This window comes from Saccostrea cucullata, unplaced genomic scaffold (genome assembly GCF_032062105.1).
Source record: "Saccostrea cucullata isolate Sc308-1 unplaced genomic scaffold, CSIRO_AGI_Scuc_v1 ctg261, whole genome shotgun sequence".
NCBI classification, from domain to species: domain Eukaryota; kingdom Metazoa; phylum Mollusca; class Bivalvia; order Ostreida; family Ostreidae; genus Saccostrea; species Saccostrea cuccullata.
Window position 1 is genome coordinate 751,769 of NW_026925910.1, and position 21,255 is coordinate 773,023.

Sequence of the window (21,255 nt, forward strand, 5' to 3'; positions counted from 1 at the left end):
TCTATACAGGGGTTATTTTTATTTTATTTATTTTTTTAATAATTGAAACTCTGTGTCTAATTCAGAAATAAAAAAAATCATGAAATTGCATGAAATAATATTTATATAAATTTAAAACAAAACATATAAGCGTTTATAAAGATTGTTTTCTCAGAACTGTTATAAATTGATTGAAATGTTAGTATAAATTGTGTGCAAAAATACATTTCATTATATTAAAAGATAGCTGCATGAACCTTTACAGTTGTGTGATTTATTATATGATTAGATTACATTATTTAAGAAAATAAATGATTTTTTTAATGTATAAAAATGTGGATCATAGTCTTTCTATTTAATGTGTATGACCATTAAAAGTAAACAAAACACTATTTATTTATTCTCTTTCTTATAATTCCATAAATATAGCTAGTATTTGTTTGAAATAGGGAAAGTAATTAAATCAAGTATATTTAAAACGGTGGTTTTCTATATAAAACGTCTGCAAGCCAATATAAAGACATGGATAAGGTTATGATATTGACTACCGGTATGATATGCCATGGATGATACCTTGGTACGACTTGTCTAGCACCGGTGAGGCCATTTGAAAACATGGAGAATCCGGAGAACCCACGAGTTTTCTTTGATGTTCAAATAGGCGGCGAAAATGGCAAGACATTCTCCTATGCATTGTCCCTTTTAAATCAGACACAAATGAAAAAAGTAGAATTTCATAAAAGTTCCGAAATGTTGATGGAAATCTCATTCTGTGAGAAAGACCGCAGTATTTTGCGGTCTCTCGAATTTACTCTAATTTATTTTTAAAGACTGACTCACTGAGTGTAGCAAGGCAATATGCGTGTATTTTAATAACAATTTAATATACTTTTATTTTATAACTCTCACAAGTATACTGCCGAAAATTAATTTTATATAATATAGTAAATTATAGATATGATGGACTGTATTTATTTTGCAGTGGGCAGAATTGTCTTTGAATTATTCAAAGATAAACTTCCTAAAACCTGTGAAAACTTCCGAGCATTATGTACAGGAGAAAAGGGCACTGGAGAAACCACAGGATGTCCACTCCACTTTAAGAATTGTCCTTTTCATAGAAGTATGTAGGACAATCTTATTACAAAGCGTCAACATATGTATTTATTTCAATCATTGAATCAAGCACAGCAATAAATACTAATTTACTTTAAATAGTGATATGAATACTAGGGAGAGGGGAGAAGTATTATTATACAGGTAAAGTATATCATTGAGGGAGTTAACAAGAATCCAGTCCCCAAGAATTGGACTATTTCCCAAGGCGCAGCTGAGGGAAATAGACCTGGTCGAGGGGAACAGGGAATTAGTTTTCAGAGAGGGGATTAGCTCACTTGACTAATGCACAGGGATTACTCCATTAACACATTATACCGTTAAAAAAAAGTAAAATCTAGAGAATTACAGATAACTGGGAATTAGCTTCTAAAACAGGGATTAGCTCATATGACTAACACAGGGATTAGTCCATTCACAGTGATTTCAAGGGAATAATTAACATTTTACTACCTAATTTTTATATACTGTAAACCAACTTTTATTTGCATGCAAAAAATTTTCGCGAAGTTCGCGAGAGCCTCGTCATTGTGAATATTTCTTGCCGTGAACCAGTCCTTAAAGTCTCTGTATCTATTAACAACAGATCAAAAAAGGCAAAAAATTATCGCCGCAAACTAGTTTAATTCGGTAAATCTTGAATTAAAGTTGTCGCGAATAAAAGTTGGTTCATAGTAGTAAAAAATCAGTAGAGGTAAAATGATGTTAATTATTATACTTCTACTGATTTTTCCCTATATAACATTAGATCTATAGATGTGACTTATTCCCTAGAAATTGTTAGGATTGGATTAATCTCCATGCATTAGTCAAATGAGCTAATCCCTGCTTCGAAAGGTACTGGGGTAATTCAGGGTTATTAGATTTTACTTTTACATTTGTATGACATGTGAATGGATTTATCTCTGTGTGTTAATTCATTGAGCTAATCCCTGCTTTGAAATCATGCTATCTTAATCCTCTGAATTTTACATTTGTATCAGTATAACAAAACAGCTTTGCCTCAGGAAATAGTCCTGGCCTTGGGGAACTGGAATCTTGCTAACTTCCTCAATGATATACCGGTACTTTAATTGTGTACTGTAGATCACTTAATTTTCATGACACTTTTTTTGCGAGATAGTCATTAACTCTTTATTAGCGAGACAAAATTTATGAATTGTGGTTATTACTCAGTATAGTCCAAAGGAATACTTATATATACGAGAATGAAATTTTCGCGAGCACACATCCTCGTGTAATAACGCGAAAATAAAGTTCACGCGAATAAAACGTAATTTACAGTAATAATGTAGGAAAGCTTGTGTCATGTCAGACTGACATGAATGTGTACTGAAGTTCTTTGCACATGTATAGACACATATCTGTGATATGAAAAATAATATCACACTGTCACTTACTTGCATAATTATTACATGTCATCAGAATTGTATTTTAGTGGACATTATTAGGATTGCCCCAAGGGTAAAATGCAATTCTGGATTTCATTTTGCTTCTCTGTAACTGTTAAAAAAATTAATGAATCATAGCAGACAAGTATGCGTTCATTATGAAGTAAGTTGGAAATATTGTTATAGTTGTAAAAATGGAATGCATATTTTAAAAAATAATCTAGAAACTTGTAGATCACCCTGGCAATATTTTTCCGCATCCTCTAAAGGCATGATCAACATACATGTAGTTGAATAGTCAGATGCAAATACTGTGTATAAATTTCTAAATAATTTTTTATACACAAGGAAATCATTTTATTGTATAACAGAAAACTCGGTGAAGACATCATCATCGCTTCATCACAATCATGTCTGGGCAAATTAAAATTTGACAAAATTGTTTGCAATTGTGGAAGGATGAAAATAATATTGAGCAAATATATTCCTTATCATGAATAAAATCACTCTGTAGAATATCGAATGCTCTGAAATGTCGATTCCATGTACATATGTAACTTGCAACTTAAATGTTTATAAAATGAACTTCACCTTTCAGTAATAAAGGATTTCATGGTCCAAGGAGGGGACTTTTCCAATAAAAATGGAACAGGGGGAGAAAGTATTTATGGAGCTAAATTTGAAGATGAGGGGTTCCCATACAAAGTAAGAGGCTTAGTTATGGATGTAGTACAGTATAGTAGTTCTAGATTTATAAGGGTGATATTTTTGATTTTTTTTTTATTCACCTGTTATGAATATTCCATTTACTTATTTTCAAAAAATATTAAAGATTTACTAGTCAGAATTTTTATACACATATTACAGCACAGAGAGGTATTCAATTAAGGTCTTCCGTTTCAACGGAAGACCTTCTTATTTTTCTGTTGTTTCTTTTCAACTTTTCTTATTATTATTATTCTTACCGATTTTGTGCACGCGATTTCTCGTAAATGCGTCGATGGATTTTAATGAAACTTTCAGCATTGAAGACAAATGATATGAACTTAAGGCTTTTTTATACGCCCGTCTTAAGACGGGACGTATTATGTTATAGGCTTCGTGTCCGTCCGTCTGTCTGTCTGTCTGTCTAGCTGTCTGTCTGTCCGTCTGTTAGCTTTTCTCGTGTCCGGCTCATAACTTGAATACTATAAGGCCTAGAGTTATCAAACTTTGTCAGCTGATACATCTTGGGTAGAAGGTGTGTCGCGCACAAAAAGTAGGTCGCTCTGACCTATAATTAAAAAGTTATAGCCAAATATGGAAAAATCCTGTCCGGTTCATAACTAGAAAACTATTAGACTTAGAATCATCAAACTTGGCCAGTTTATGCATCTTAGGTAGAAGGTGTGTCGCGACCTATTTCAAGGTCACTGTGACCTTTAATTTAAGTGGAATTTTTAAAAAGAAATGTCTTTTTTTCTATTCATTTACACATTCAAAAAAATGTAAAACTATTGCACTAACCTTATTAGAAAAATGTTAAATTAAGAAAATACTTATTTTTTTAGCATATATACTTGACAGCAATCTATAACAAATGTAATGTATGTTAGAGAAATTCCACCACTCCCATGAGTCTAATTATCAAGCACTGGTCAAGAAGAATTTTGATAACAGAAAATTGCATGTCAAATTAGAGAAAGAAATTAATGAGTTTAGTGTGAGGAGTAGCTGTAAGAGCATCAGTGCTATCTATATCCCTTGAGTATTGGGCCAAATGGGTAAGCCTTTTGGATTAAAAATAGCTCTTCTTGGATAGCCAAAGTTTTAAAATGAATTTGATGAGAAGTAATTAAAACTAATTTGATATTGCATATTAAACTATTACATAATATTGTGAACTTAAAAATTAATTTTATGGGGGTAGGGATTGAATCTGCATGTCCATGTGAATTGCATATTAACAATTAACTGTCTGACATTAAATCTAAAAAAAAAAAATCATTGATGTTTTATACGTTTTAAAAATGTTTTATGGTAGATAGTGCAGATCCAATAATCTTTTGGGAGTAATGAGTAGACAAGCATCCAGTTAAAGATTAATTAATGTGTTCAATGTAGGAAGGCTAGCTGCATGTCTCTTTCATTACTTCAGAGCATGCTCTTAATTGTCTCCTTCGGGAATTAGACAGAAGAACTGTTGGTCAGTTTATATTTGATGGCCAGCCTTTTATTTCCAAAATTAATTAGGTATAGATTAAGTTGTGAAGATTAATTTGATATTGTTTAACATGATAGGCATTTGGCAAGGTATAGAAATCTATGAATGATGCAATATTTGTTATAATTAATGCCTACACCACATGAGATGGATAAACAAATTTTTTAAGGTGTGTAAAAATCATTGAAATCTTAAAATCAAGGTTGACATGATTTTTTTCTGCACTTTTAACTGTTTAAGATACATTATAATTGTAATTTTTTGACGGGCGTATCATGCTGTGGCGTGGCACTTTATTTTTTAATTTGATGACGTCACTTCCGGTTCGGAGGTTTTTGCGATTTAGTGAGTTTTAGAGGGTCATTTTGTCCAGCAGTTTTCTCAAAAAGCACAAAATGCAGAAGCATGAAATTTTCAGTGCTGATAGAGCAACCTTTGGAGATGTGTATTAGGTATATTTCAACCACAGGAAGTACGAAACGCCGACTCTCGCTATGGCCCGAAAATAGTCCTATCAAGTATTTCAAAATTTTTAATACCTTTTCTACGATAACTTTTTACCTAGAAATATTTTGTTAAAGCATGTAGAACAAAAGAAGTGTAGAATTGCACGATCTTTCAAATGATTTCTCGAAAAAAAGGGCTGGCCCCTAAAATCAAGGGCCTAGAGGGGCCGAAAGTTTTTCCTATATATCTCAATATGTATTGAAAATTTGTAATACCTCAAAGAAGCAAAGTTGTTCAAAATGTCAAGCTAAATCTATCTGTGTCGTCAAAATACGTCCGGCGTCGTCACTTCCGGCCAAACCGGAAGTAGTCAAAAACGCGTATTTTTGCCGTTCTTGTTAAGTTTTTGGGTAATATATGTCTCTGGGAGCATAAAAATTAATTTTCTGTCCGTCGTCGTCACTTCCGGTTAAACCGGAAGTAGCAAAAATTTGTTTATTTTCGCATTAATAAACATAGCTTTAGAGGATTAAAACCATTTTTAAGCGTTATTTCTCATTTTTGTTAAAAATGAAAGCTTTTTCCGGTCAAACAGGACGGAAGACCTACTCGTTGCTTTGCAACGAGCTTTGCTCTAGTTATGTAATTAATTTCTTACCTTGACCTTTCCTATTTCCTTGACCTCAACTTGTAATTTTATGTTTCAGCATGACAAGGCAGGTCTTCTCAGTATGGCCAATGCAGGTCCTAATACAAATGGTTCACAGTTCTTTATTTTGTGTAAGCCAGCCCATCATCTAGATGGTAAACATGTAGTCTTTGGAAAAGTCGTAAAGGGAATGGGTGTTGTTCGTGAACTGGAGAATGTGGAAAAAGATGGAGAAAATCCAAAACTGGTATGTGAAAGGAAACAAAAGGATAATATATGAATTTTTTAAAAAAAAAATCCACACTCAACATTTTGTGGAAAGTTTTCTGTTGTTTGTGCTTTGAAATGTAAATGTTGATCCCAAAAACAGAAGTTTAAAAGTTTTTTTTTTTTCTTCTTTTTTTTTTTTCCAATATTTACAGTTTTCTTTAGGGGTAAACTAAAAGGATGGTTCTCAGTTTTGAAAATTGCAAATGAAGTAAAATTACGATATCGTTTTAAAGGTTATATTATAGTTTGTGGAGGAAAAGGCACATGGAACTTTAAAAGTACATGTACTACATGTATAAGTACTTATGACATTTTACCTACAGGAGTGTGTAATCAGTGATTGTGGAGAGCTAGCCCCCGGGCAGGAGGATGGGGTGTCCACAGGTGATGAATCAGGTGACCCGATTCCTGACTGGCCAGAGGACTGCGATGTAGATTTCAGTAATGTAAGTAGGATTATTATCAATTTAGACTGTGTACAAATACCATGGAATTAAACTTAATGATGCTAGAATTTTATTTCTATTTATTTTGTATGAATTCTATGATAAAAAGATCAATTCAGGTTTTAAACATGCAGAAAAGCATTGCTTCAAATAGCCATTTGAATAATGTAATTCTTTATAGGACATATCAGTGTACTTATAAAAATAAATCATCTACAAGTGTTGTAAACTTTTCATAACGATTATGATAAACCATTGGTTGTAAAATGATGTTCCAGAAGTTGTAAAATGTTTTATAAACAGGACTCGTTATTATTGAAATTAAGCTGAATTTGGTCGTAATGGAGACATTGTAGCTTATTAAATCAAAATACAGCAAAACTTGGTTATAACGAAGTCACAGGGACCTAGGAAATTACTTCGCTATATCCCTAATTCATTATAATCATATAAGAAATTTATTAAATTTATACAGCTGGGGATCCAAGATGACTTCGTTATATCAGTAAATTTGCAATATATGTGTTCGTACTAAACGAGTTTTGCTGTACCATCTTTGAAATGAACTTTGGGTTAAAAAAAAGAAATAAACTACATGTAAGTAACACATCTCACTATATGTATTTCCTTTAAAAGTGATATGTGTACATTTTCACATTTAATGTACAGATTGTACTTGTTCATGTAATATTGCATTAATTTAGCTACGATCTTTTGTATTACAGTCTGAAAACAAAGACAAGGTATTGGAGATGATAAAATCCATAAAAGACTGTGGTAATGGGTTGTTTAAAGAACAGAAATATCTACCAGCAAAGAGAAAATATAAAAAGGCTCTCAGGTAGGTGAAGGCTGATATACTCTTTGGGGCAAACATATCAATAAAATAAATCATGTACATGTACATGTAGAAATACGCAGCTCTTTGAAAAGATGTATTAATGTATATGTATATTGAAATTGATAAGTTCTACAGATATGATTACCAAAATTGTAATAATTTTTAAAAAAAACAAGATGTGTTTGTGAAACACTATGCACCCGGTGGCAACAAAGTTCAATAAACTATTTTTAGCAGACAAGTCACAGTCAAGGTCACCAGGTCATTGACCTTGGTGTCATTTAAAAGAACTTAATTAGTGAAGTAAGCATACCAAATACGAAGTCTCTATCTCTCATGCTTCAAAAATAATGGTGAAAGTTCTAAAAAGCTACTTTTAGCATATAGGTCACAGTCAAGGCACAAGGTCATACATCTTGACGTCATTTGAAAGAGCTTTATTAGTTGAGTATGCGTACCAAATATAAAGTCTCTACCCCTCATGGTTCAAAAGTTATGGCGAAAGTTTGAAAAAGCTATTTTTAGCATATAGGTCACAGTTAAGGTCACAAGGTCATTGACCTTGATATCATTTGAAAGAGCTTTATTGGTATGGAGTATGCATACCAATTATATTTTGTAAATATATCACAATATAATTTTTTAAAATATTGCTCTCATGGTTCAAAAGTTATGGTGAAGTTGTGAAGGCTTTAACATGAAAGGGTTTCATGTAACAACAGATAGATCACACACGTCGCTTGCCGCCATATTTTACCTTGAAAAGGGCAAATAACTCTTTTTATAACAATTTATAGCATACACCGGTATTCACAAAAAAATACCGCGATACACCGGTTAACAGAACAAAAACAAAATATATCTCTCGCAAACGTTATGGCGAAGGTTAAAGTTGACAACAGACAGACAGACACAGATAAACAGAAAAACAGGGTGCATAAAAGTGTGTGGTTTAACATTTTAGCTGTAATAGTGTATTCACAGCATATTTGTGTACGTTTGATATGTAACATTTCAGCTGTAATAGTGTATACACAGTAGATTTTTATATGTGTGCTATGATACATGTAGTTGTTTATACATGTACATTATACATGTTGATGCGTGATCCGATTTTTATTTTGAATTGCTACTGAACTTAATATTTGTTCTTTTTCGTTTTCAGATATTTAAAAGAACTTGATGACAACATGGATTTAAGTGATGAGGCAAATGAAGACATTGAGACATCTTATCTAATCCCAGTTTCTCTTAATTTGTAAGTACTTGTACTGTTGGTATTCTATATTTGAAAATAATTAAATAATAAGCATTAATTACTGTAAACAGACTTTTTTCTGCATGCAAGAGAGAGAGAGAATTTTTCCAAATTTTTGTGAATATTATGAAAATATACGAGTCTAATATTAAGATACCTATCTTTCCTTGCTAGAGCTGCATGTCACCTTAAGCTAGAAGAATATGACCAAGCCATTGAACAATGTAATGAAGTAAGAAAGACTTTTTCTCAAATACATTTGAATAAAATTGTTCGAACACAGGAGGGTTCATTAAATCCATGCACAGTGGACCACCAGATATCCGGACGATTTTTATCGGAACGGAATTTTTTAATGTTATTATGTCTTGTTTAACTGGTGATTCAGGTATCCGGACGCTTCACATATCCGAACAAAATGACTGGGAACCAAAGCGTCTGGATAAATGAGGCTCCACTGTACATGTATATGTAACAACATGTATATGTCTGTACCATTCATAAAAATATTCTACTTAGCATGAATCACATTTTTTATTTCATGTACAGAGTATGTAATATATCAATTCAAGTTGGACCAAAGAAAATTGGCATTTTAAGGAGGGATTAATCTTTGTTTAACATTTTTGTAAAGTACCGATTGGAGTTACATGTAGGTTCATTTCTCAAAAAAAGATTTGAAAGTTTCAAAATATGTTGACAAGCAAACAAGTTTTGCTTGAAAGACATTTATATCTGCAAACTTTGGTATACAAATACAATTCTGCTTTTCTACAGTAAGCATTTGTTTTGGGAGTTATTTCTTAGCACGTCCTCAGAGGCCAATCAGGCCATTGGGCCTCTTTCTTGGTATTTATTTCTAATGTTTAAATTTGACGAGGTATTACTTGATAATTATTCTGTTATTGCTTTTCTCTGCAGGTACTAACAGCAAATGATAAAAATGTCAAAGCACTGTTCAGGAAGGGTCAAGCAGAGAGTGGCCGCAAGAACTTTGACGAAGCTGTGGTAGGTTCAAATTTCCTTGCTGTTTTCTGCAGATGTCTTTTGCTTTAATATCAAAAAAGAAAAAAAATCTGTTAAGAAACTATCTTACAATCAACAAGCTGTACCCAAGATTTTCACTAATAGATGCAATGCTGTATAAGCAGAATTTTTAGCAAGGATTTAATTTTGGCTGATATCACTAAAATACGTCCTATATTATTTGGATATCCCTAAATATTAATTGAATTTTATTTGTAATAGCTTCTTTAGTGGGAATTTTAAAATTATATTTTCCTAAAAATAAAATACCAGTTTTTAAGGACAAATCGCTAAATTTGTGTCTCGCTAAAATTTCCACTTATTCATTATTTGGAAACAAAATTTTTTTTTTCCAAATTTCTTTATCAACTAGTTTTATTTTTAATAAATAATCTATTTAAGAGAAGTCATAATCTTCATTTCCTTCTAGGATTGTTTAAGTAAAGCTGCTAAACTGGAACCATCTGATAAAGGTAATGCATTTTCCTATTTTGTAGCTCACCTGAGCCAAAGGCTCAAGTTGGCTTTTCTGATCAAAATTTGCCTTTTGTCCGTTGTTGTAGTAAACTTTTAACAATTTTATCTTTTTCTCCAAAACTACTGGGTCAATTTCAATCAAACCTGGCACAAAGTATCCTTGGGTAAAGGGGATTCAAGTGGCCAGGCCTTCCTCCAAAGGGAGATAATTACAAAATAGTGACAAATGGCTTCATTGAAAATCTTTTCAAGAACCAATGGGCCAGGAAAGATGAAACATGGAATCATTATCAGATAGTGTAGATTCAAGTTTGTTCAAATCATGATCCCTTGGGGTAAGGTGAGGCCACCATGGACAATCAATATATAGCAGTATATATGTACATGTATAGTAAATTCTTAGTTAAAATCTTCCTCTCAATAATAGCAAAGCTATGATTGGTCATATTTATATGGATGCATTCTAAGGTATTGTAGATTCATGCTTGTTCAAATTGTTTATTAAAAGCTACTCCTACAGTAGTAGTCTTATTGCAGTCATGCCACAAAAAGATACTTAATCAAGGATCATTATTATATTCATTGCTGTTGTAAAGTTTCAAGTCCCAACTGCTACTTTTCTCTTCTTTTGTTATAAGTACAAACCAGTCGAGCTACAGTCTCGACAGAGACCTGGTTTTACTAACATGTTCATGTTATGCATGTTAATCTGAAATCAATGTTGTGAAACTTGTTCTAATTTGCAATTGTTTTTAATCATCTTTCAATATACATGTACAAAAACATTGTATTGCATGAGATTTGCCTAAGAATTGAAATAACGATGGACTTTTCAAAAAGTAAATTCGAGTTTAAGGATTCTTCCCTTAAAAGGGATTGAAGAAGAATGTCAGAATAACTAGGGGATCATGTTATTATAGACGGGCAATTCCCCAGCTCCTTGATTTTTGGGACAGCCCTGCATGCATGTATACATACTGTAATTTCAGTCATAAAAAGTGTATGTAGACAAAATATACCATACAAAGCCTTAATTTTTTTTTTATTCCAGGTATCCAGAGAGAGTTGGCAAAGGTACAGAAGGTTATAGAGGAATATAAAGCTAAAGAGAAAAAAATGTATGCCAAAATGTTTGCATGATTTCCTTAACTTCAAACTTTATTGTTAACCATTTTCTTTATACTTATGAGGGCTGTCCAAAAATATGTGGATGCAGGCTATTTTATTGTCTACTGTACATTTATTATTGAAACTGTCAATTGTGTGTAATAATATTTAAAAATTATAGACTTCAGTTGAGTAAATATGTGAAATATGTAACAAATCAGAGTACATGTATGACAAAATAAATTACAAATGTTATCAGTATAAATACTATGCATGTACAAGACACACAACCCAGTCTGTAAAATTCATATAAAGATCATGATTTTCATCACAAGACAATGTTTTAACACTTTTTTTCATCATTTACATTGACAACACTGCCATATTTTTGTTATAAACTAGTATTTTGTTAATTTTTCCTGAATTTTTTTTTTTGGACAGTCCTTTGAAATATGCATGTATGTATATTACCTAATATGTAATCATCTGAATGGAACTCTTTTTTTAGAATTAGTTTTATGAATTCTTAACATAAGATAGCAAATTAAGGAGGAAAAGGTATTTTTGATTGAAGAGTGTCTGGTCTCCATCTGTAGATTTTTCACATTTTTAATCAATTTCTCCAAAACTTCTCAGTAAGTATCTATAAAACTTTCTATAAAGCATTTCTCGATGTCTGAATGAAATTCAAATATGTCTGTATAATGTAACTTCAAAGTAATGTCCTACATGTACTTCAAGGAGGGTACCAGGTGATAGAGAAATAGTGAGAAGGTGGGGTCTTGAAGAATCTTATGCAAGGAAAAATATTCATATCCACTGTGTTAGAGATCTGGATGTTTAAGATTCATAGCGCTAGGATGGGGCTAGATTTAGAATTCAAAGTACCGGTATGATGAAAATCTCAAAAACAGCAAGGCCAAATTTAATTTGACAAATTTGGGTAATACTGATACTATTTAAACATGTATTATGATTAGTAATTCAGGTATTTTTACCTTAAGTTTGCCTTGAACTAGGCACTGCTTACAAGGATTTGTGAGGGTTTGTCATTTCTTGTTCAAGATTCTCTTCATTTTTTCATTTATATCAATTCCTTTTCATATAGAATTTATATATTGGGTACATTGTATGACATACATTTTATTTTAGTGTACTTGTATCATGCAATGTACATAAATAAAAAATTAAAATCAGTTTTCATTGGATGTTTTTTTTAATATAATATAATATTCTATTTGTTTAATGGAACATTTGAAGGAATTTTTTTTATTGCTTTTAAAGTAAAATGATTTTATATGTTCATGACTTTAAGGTACTGGTATTTCAGCTCCTCTCAAGGAAGTTAAGGAGAGCATATGCTATATCCTGGGAGTTGGTGTCCCACACTTATATATTGTAAAAGTGCATACAATAGAGTAAAACAATAATGGCTGGCTTTAGTCATGCAGACTTAATAAGAATATTCCTTGAAATATGAAACAGAAATTTGATGACAGAATCTTTATTACATATCTGTGATCTTTCCGACATATTTAAAGCCACTATAACTATTCACTGGAATATGATATAATTGAATATGAATGAAAATAACTTGGAAAATTACTAAATAAATAAGGAAAGTTGACAATTGAAAATCTCTAAAATCACCTCATTTGTCAGCGTATCAGAAACCCTTGGCTATCAAAGATCATTGATTTTTAATACCCCGGTATTGATAAAACATATAGGCATGTATATCTGAAGGTCCAGTTGAAAGCCACAACAGTTGTTTTCCTCTTCATGTATAGCAATTCCGAATAACTTGTGCTATAAGAATATAAAATGGACTTGCTGGTAGAGGAGCAAGGTCAATTTGACCACATCCATTGGGTATCTGATAGTTTGTAGAAGTCTGCAAAAAGGTAAGTCACTCGTCAGCTTTTTAGAAAAGTTCACGCAGAAGCTTTTACTTCAAAACTACTTATTAAAATTCAATTTTTATAACATATTTAAATTCAACAATGTAAATTTTTTAACATTCAATGGTCAAAAATCTACAAAGAAGCAAGATTTATGAGGGACTAATCTTTTTAAGGATATTTAGCAGAAAATTCTGCAAATCTCCTTATAAAAATTAACTTCAGAGAATATTTTCCGTTTTGATATTGCTAAAAATATTTAATATAGGTCTTAATTTATATTTTTAGTAGTTTACCCAACAAACTTTTCCAAAAAATGCAAATATATTAAAGAAGTCAAGGTCAAATTTACACCATTTTTTGACTGAAAATCACATATTTTGACAAATATTTCAAAATTAACATCACTGACCCCATTTTTTTCTTTCATTATTTTAAACTACTCGATACTTGTGACTGATCAGCACTCAAGTCGTAAAAAGTTTGATATAAGAAAATTTTTTATTGCCTATTAAGTTTTTTAATACCCCAAATATGTTATTTTTTAGTGCAAAAAGGTCACACAATAATTTACGCGCATTAATTTGCAAGATTTGTTTAATGATAAATATTATTCAAACTATTTTACGTAAAATAAGGTTATATTTATTGCCATGCTTACATCTAATCAAATATTATAAGGGTTAAAGTAATTAACCAAAGAGATGAAATTTAAGTGCAAAAAGGTCAACTTAAATGTACTCAGTTTGATACATGCGATTTTGAGTACAATTATCCAAAATATACTTCTCAAAAAATCTTTGATATGACAAATTTCAGGAGTGACTTACCTTAAGGAACTTGTAGATTTTTTTCTGCACTACTTTCTTCTAAAAATTCTAAAAATAATTTAATAGAGATATTCATTAACTTGTCGTTCTTTTCACGAGCAGTGTATTAATATACACTCACATGGAACCGAAAATGCTGTGTTCATTCCTTTATGACCCGAATCAGCCACCGTAGAAAAACAAGTGCACATAATTATAGACGTCAAAAGAAAAAAAAATCAGAGGTCTACATTCGATAGATATTTGAAAAATGAATAAAGGATATAGAAATACGACGAATTGTTTAATCGAGAGGGGTTTTCCAAGGATCCCAAGGTGACTTCATGTTTTGCAGTGTATGCATGCGTGACATAAGTCTGAGACGCAAAAATAATCTATCTAGCTTCTTTGATCCCAGGAAGTCTTTCGATTTGCAAAACAGAATCATACATATCAGCACTGATCGCTATGTGACGCAGTTATCAACAGTCTTAAATTACATTTTTGGATCTTATATTTGATATCTTGCTCAAAAATAGATGCAGGAACAAACAAGGAGTGCAGAAGGGCTGGTGAGCTTTTATATTTGAACAATATCATAAATTGTGTAGATGTAACAATTAATGTTAAGGTCTTTCCACCCTCAAAATTTTAATGGTTCAAAGTACAAAAACTGCATTTATTTTCATTTAATATACTTTAAATTTTCCAATTATTAAAAAAAACCTATAGGTCGCCATATTATTTAAGATGGGAGACATAAATAAACAGAAGTAAAAACCCAAAAAAATCGCACATTTTTTGTAAACAGTATTATGTAAAATATGCAAAAACTGGTTAAAATGCATAATTCTGATGCTGAATGTTCCTAAATACTTCCTACTTATACATATAAGATATCTTTGAATTGTGAATATCAGGGAAACTATTTTACATTAGAAGTACAATAAAACAAATGCCTGAATGAGGAGACCTGAGAAGGAGTTATTGCCCTTGTCAACATTTTTTAAAGATTGAATAATTGATTAAATAAAGAAAATATGCATTTTTTAAATTCTTTTACTTAACAATATATTTATCAGTACACCAATTGAAAAGCATTCCTCAAAAAGATATCGTTCTATCAGGTATGTATTTTAACTAATACAAATGTAACAGTTTTTGCAAAAACCTATGACATCATAGGAGGTTGGAATTACCTTAATATAATACGTAAGATTGATAACTGCATGAGTTGTATAATAGTTTGTCCCAAAATCTTGAGCGCTTTCACCTCATGATCACGAAAACAAATACACATGTACATGTAAATTTTGATATTGTCTTGTAGGGAAAAAGTTTTATTTAATATAAAAGTTTTATGATTTGTAATTAAAAGTCATTCTTTAGATTGAAAACGAACAAGATCCAATCTACGGAATTCCTGGTCATTGCTGTCAAGGACAATTAAATGTGTGATGTCTAAGTACATACATGTACATCATACATTCCCGAGTATACCCAAACGCCGTCACCATTAGCGGAAAACACCCACCGTTTCTCTTCAAATTATATTTTGATTTGTTTCTTGTTTGCTACACATAATACATCGTCACAAGCCACGGTCCGGAGTCCACATATAGCTCTCTCCTACCCGGCCAGAATGGGAGAGGATCGTACATTATGGCCGTGGTTTGCGACGATACACATAATAATACATTGTTTTTAGTGTTTTTCATTTTTAAAAAAAAATACAAGACACTGGGATTATATTTAACGCCAGTGTACATTTCGTGCAATGAAATATTTTAAGTCAAATTTAAATATGAAAAAGGCCTCGAAAACGTCAGATATTTCGGACTAACACGCCAGCAATATTAAAATATCAAAAAAGAAAAAAACAACAACCCCTTTATAATTGACGGAAGTTGTTCAATTTTGTTGACATTCAATACTTGCATAGCACTGATAATTAAAAGAATTATTAAATTTGATTTAATATCCTACATAGATTTTCTTATTTATCTAGAAATCCTTTCATAAACCTTTTGCAATTCAGCTAAAAGCCCTTTGTCCCTTTTTTCAGTGAAGATTTAATTGTATACCGGTTTGTTTTCAAACGTAATTTTGATTTCATATCTTGTAGGACATTGTTCCGTTGTAAGTTCCCTATCTGTGTAACGGGGAGGGGGTGCTTAAGATTTCCTTTAATTAAATATCGACTATCCAGCTATAGGTAATACTTCAAGGAATTATTCTACGTAAAAACTTGAATCGATCTTTTTGGCCCTAAATCTTTATTCGCTTGAATGATATATATACACATGTAACGGTATATATTTTAAAGTAATAGTATATACAATCAATTATTTTGTGTGATTTATTTTTAACACAGTGTTGTAGAAATAGATGGCCCTGCAAGGAAAGTGAAGTCTGGTCGAAACTGAACGACAATATCAGCTTACTGCAGCAGTCCCTTTATCTCCCCACCCTCATAGAAAACCTCCGAAGGAAGGGCTTGATCGACCAGCAGGCGATCGGAAGCCTTTCACTTTTGGATCGTGATGACGTAGTCTTGAGACTTGTAAACAAACTGGTATCTGGGATACCCTCTAGGGCCCTAGACATGTGCGACGCACTGCAAGAAACTAATCTCGATATAGCAGAAAAAGTAGGACTGGGCCCTCTCCCAGGTATGTTTTGTTTTTGTAGCTTTTGTTTGTATATAAAACTATTTATACATACCCAGGTATTAATGAAATATACATATAAAGTTAACGAACAGTATTCAAGCTCAAAAGTCCAAGAAAGATTTAACAATACAAAAAAGGAGTAGAGTAACCACGGACCTCGATCCAAAACATCTGAGGTAGGATCAAGTGCCAAGGAGGGATGAGCATCCCCTGCTGACTGGTCACGCCCGCGCCGTTTTCTCCTTGTCATGATCGGGAAGTAACGGAAAATCCGTCATCAATTCAGTGTGTAAATAATGGACTAACAATAAGTATGAAAAACGTCAGTCAGTATTCGATAAATTGTATTTTGCTGATAGGGTCATTGTATCGACCATAGAACTTACGAAATGATTACTTTAAGCAAGACTGCTGATATTCTTGTATCATCAACTTGTTTGTCAATAAGTTACCTAGCTATTAAAGTTTTGAAATCGTTTTAATCAGCTAGAAATACAGGTATATTAGAATCGAGATTCCCAATCGCATCTTCTTTATCGCTTGTCGGAAAAAAACACCGAGAAGTTGCGATTGATATATTTTGAAGAAACATTTTTAAGAATATGAAATTCGCTTTATTCGTAAGCTTTTTATGCAGTAAGTTTTGACATAACATTGAATGCTAGCACTTTATATTAAAGCTGGAGAGGGCTGTACAGATGTTCCTGCTCACAGTCCTATTGTAAAATCCTATCATGCTGTGCTTACAATATCTATAGAGCCTCACATACATATTGAGCCAAACCAACTTCGCCATTCACGGAATAGCCATTTAGTTTTCATGTGACTTTTACGTTACATTGGATACTATCAGGTTAGTATTGCCTTTTGTTGATTCGTTAAGGGGATTTTATACACTGCAAACTCTTTTGATTTGCCTTTTTATGGAGCAAATACTATGCTATTAGGATTTAAGATTAAGATCCACTTGGAAAAAAACTATTTTATATACATGTACATGTATATGAAATTTATAAAATACGGAGTCGGGACGTTTAGTGTAATCTTTCTCAATTATGAAATATTTGTGAAAACGAGATCATCTAAAGTTACTAGGATCAGTCAGATAGACTTTTTTTGTCAAAGTGTCGTTGCAGAAGTTTGAAGAGAATTTGGAAGCTATATATTTAGCAAACACTCACAGTATAAAATGCCTGGTTGCCTCTTATATTTTTTCATAGAAATTCAAAAAACTAAAATAAGAAGGTATAGTGTTACGCCAGTTTCCTGTGACCATGCAATATAATGAATAAAACTCCATTTTTCATTGAACTAATAAATACTAGTACTCAGTCCATATAAAAAAAAACAAGTGCCTGTAGAAAAAACAACGTGTTTGTGAAACACTGATGCCTCCAAATGGGCAGCTTATAGCAAAAGTAAAAGTTTTGCAAATGCAAAACAAACTCCAATGCAAAGGTCAAGAAATAAAACGTGTTGGTACCAGGGACCTATGTACGAAATCCCGGGACTTACGAGATATCGCGAGACTTACGGTAGTTGCTTAAGGTCCCTGTTGGTACCCAAAGAAAGAACTTACTAGTAATATCCGTATAAGTACACCTGTGAAATTCATGTATGAAAGTCCAAGCACCAAGCTTTTTAAGTTAGGGTAAATGTCGAAGTTTTTAATGGAAGGCGAACTCCAAGGTTAATGTCAAATTTAATGATACCCAAGGGGAGGTCTTATCAAAAGATATACTCATGTGAAACATAGAAGCAGTGGCACCAACTGCTCAAAAATTATAGTGCAGTGTTATAGTTTTTTAAAAGTAAGTCAAAATTCAAGGTCAAAAAGGGCGAATTTGTTATCCAAAGGAAGGTCTCACAAGAAATACATGTACACCTATGAAATATGAGAGCCATAGTACTAATTTTTCCTTTTTTGGCCAAGGTTTAGGTTTTCTAGTAGTGAGTCAAGGGATCAAACACCAAAAGAAAAGTGTTATCACAATGCAAGTCTTGTAAGAAAGCCTTTACACCAATAAAATGTTATGACCCAGTTTAAAGCATAATACTTTTTCCAAAAGTGTTTCCAAAAGTGTGTCAAACTCCAAGGTCAAGGCCAAAAGGTCAAATATTTTGGTTTCCAGAGAAAGGTCATGTCACAAAAAATACACATGCGAAATATGAAAACAATGCGAACAGACAAGCTGACTGATAGGGAAAATACTAGTATATATGTAGAACTCCAAAGTCCGATGGTCTCGCCAAAGTCCGATGGTCTCGCCAAAACCCGATGGCTCGGTGTCTTTACGGACAAAGTCCGATGGTCACGCCAAAGTCCGATGGCTCGTTTCCTATGAGATACGTTGCGCTAAAGTGCGATCGTCTGATACGCCAAAGTCCGATGGTGCGAAGGAAAAATCAACGTTTATAACGTCACATAGTCCGACGTCATGACGTTGTCCTGCATTCAAAATCCATTGATTTAGTATTTGTCTCGCATACAGTTTTACTGATTTTGCTTATTGTTTTCGCCCACCAGAGCTATTAGGGTTAGTCCTTGTACACCATTCGACTGATAAGGGTTAGTTCTTGAACATCAATGTGTTTCTTCAAACTCACCTGAGATATTTTATGGTTAGTCCTCGCACACTATTGGACTGATTTGGTTAGTCCTGCACCCATCCAAGATATCTAGCTTATAGTTGTTACACATTTTTCGACTGATAAGTGTTAGTCTCGCACCTATATCCAAAAGATTAGGGTTAGTCTTTGCATTGAATATTTATTTGTATTTATTTTAAACAATTGGGCCTTGGCATGGCACAACATCGCATTTTTGCGCAGTAGTACTATGACGTCATAAACGTTAACTGTTTTCAGCACTATCGGACTTTGGCGTGTCAAACCATTGGGGTTTGGTGCAGACCATCGGACTTTGCATGGAGTCCCATCGCTCTTTGGAGTCCTACATATATATGCATAAAAAGTCTAATAAATATTATACAATTATTGCTGGTTTTGAGGTCAATACAATAATTTAGCCATCTGAGGAGTACAATATTCACCGAGCCCGAAGGGCGAGGTGAATATTGTACTTCGAAGATGGCTAAATCATTGTATTGACCGAAAAAACAGCAATAATTGTTTTATTATATGATTCACTGATAAAATGATACAGCTTATTTTATTTTAAGTCCTAGCCAAATACAAGAGAGAAGCAGAATTAAAATGTGAATAAACCTTACCAGTCGTATCAATTTGAAATGTTTTTTTTTAAATCAATTTTAGTTGCCATGATAAAAAATATATAATGTCAGTAGCTTTTGAAAAGAAAGAGTATTATCAGGGAAAACTGACAGCCGAAAAAAGTAAAAAAGAAAAAAGAAATGTTGTTAAGTTAAAGTGTTGGAGGGGGTCCCTGCATCCCCTCTTGCCATCCTCACCAAAAACATATATTCGCTTATGTTTTGTTCACATGAAAATAAAAATTATAGTCGTTTAAATAGCTTTCTAAAACAATTTGTATCAATTTGGAATTTCCTAATCTATTTTTAGATCAATGTAGAGGAAATAAATCCTTGTATTGACCTGGAACGTCACGTGGAAATTATTCAATCATATAATAAACGTATTTAAGACCATTCAGCTTTATTATATGATTGAATAATTTCCATCTCTCCGATTGGCTTAGATCCAACTATGTTAGAAAAATATTACGTTGTATTGACCTGCACGTGACGTTCCAGGTCAATACAAGGATTTATTTCCTCTACATTGATCTAAAAATAGATTAGGAAATTCCAAATTGATACAAATTGTTTTAGAAAGCTATTTAAACGACTATAATTTTTATTTTCATGTGAACAAAACATAAGCGAATATATGTTTTTGGTGAGGATGGCAAGAGGGGATGCAGGGACCCCCTCCAACACTTTAACTTAACAACATTTCTTTTTTCTTTTTTACTTTTTTCGGCTGTCAGTTTTCCCTGATAATACTCTTTCTTTTCAAAAGCTACTGACATTATATATTTTTTATCATGGAAACTAAAATTGATTTAAAAAAAAACATTTCAAATTGATACGACTGGTAAGGTTTATTCACATTTTAATTCTGCATCTCTCTTGTATTTGGCTAGGACTTAAAATAAAATAAGCTGTATCATTTTATCAGTGAATCATATAATAAAACAATTATTGCTGTTTTTTCGGTCAATACAATGATTTAGCCATCTTCGAAGTACAATATTCACCTCGCCCTTCGGGCTCGGTGAATATTGTACTCCTCAGATGGCTAAATTATTGTATTGACCTCAAAACCAGCAATAATTGTATAATGTTATGTTTTTTTTTATTATTATTTCAGGATGAAGAGTCTATTGTGCATTGTGTGCTGTGATACTAAGCTAAATATGTGATACGGGACAGCTTTTGTTTTTATTATCCGTTTTTATTTTTTTTTTAAATAAAATAAAAACAATACCGGTAATTGAATCTCTACGTAATATTTCTGTTGAGTTTGTTTATATCTTTATTATGTATATTTTGTTATTAAACATATATTGTTACTTCTATCTTGTATTTTCTCCGTCATTTTGCAATTTGTGTTGTATCTTGCCAATGGGAAAAACATGTTCAAACTCAAAATATTTCCATCCCACATTAGAGTTTGAAAA

The 21,255-nt window shown here is 32.3% G+C and overlaps 2 protein-coding genes across 2 annotated transcripts; both read left to right on the plus strand.

Annotated features, from left to right (window-relative positions):
- Positions 1 to 578: 578 nt before the first annotated feature.
- Positions 579 to 12,407, plus strand: LOC134270041 (peptidyl-prolyl cis-trans isomerase D-like). The gene is made up of 11 exons (XM_062752223.1): positions 579 to 652; positions 962 to 1,102; positions 3,085 to 3,191; positions 5,844 to 6,032; positions 6,379 to 6,501; positions 7,227 to 7,342; positions 8,508 to 8,600; positions 8,775 to 8,832; positions 9,522 to 9,608; positions 10,057 to 10,099; positions 11,155 to 12,407. The coding sequence occupies exons 1-11, from the start codon at positions 595 to 597 to the stop codon at positions 11,241 to 11,243; spliced, it is 1,104 nt and encodes a 367-aa protein (XP_062608207.1). The 5' UTR covers positions 579 to 594; the 3' UTR covers positions 11,244 to 12,407.
- A 1,733-nt stretch (positions 12,408 to 14,140) lies between these two features.
- Positions 14,141 to 21,035, plus strand: LOC134270042 (uncharacterized). The gene is made up of 4 exons (XM_062752224.1): positions 14,141 to 14,492; positions 16,295 to 16,592; positions 17,273 to 17,445; positions 20,946 to 21,035. The coding sequence occupies exons 1-3, from the start codon at positions 14,460 to 14,462 to the stop codon at positions 17,416 to 17,418; spliced, it is 477 nt and encodes a 158-aa protein (XP_062608208.1). The 5' UTR covers positions 14,141 to 14,459; the 3' UTR covers positions 17,419 to 17,445; positions 20,946 to 21,035.
- Positions 21,036 to 21,255: the final 220 nt, after the last annotated feature.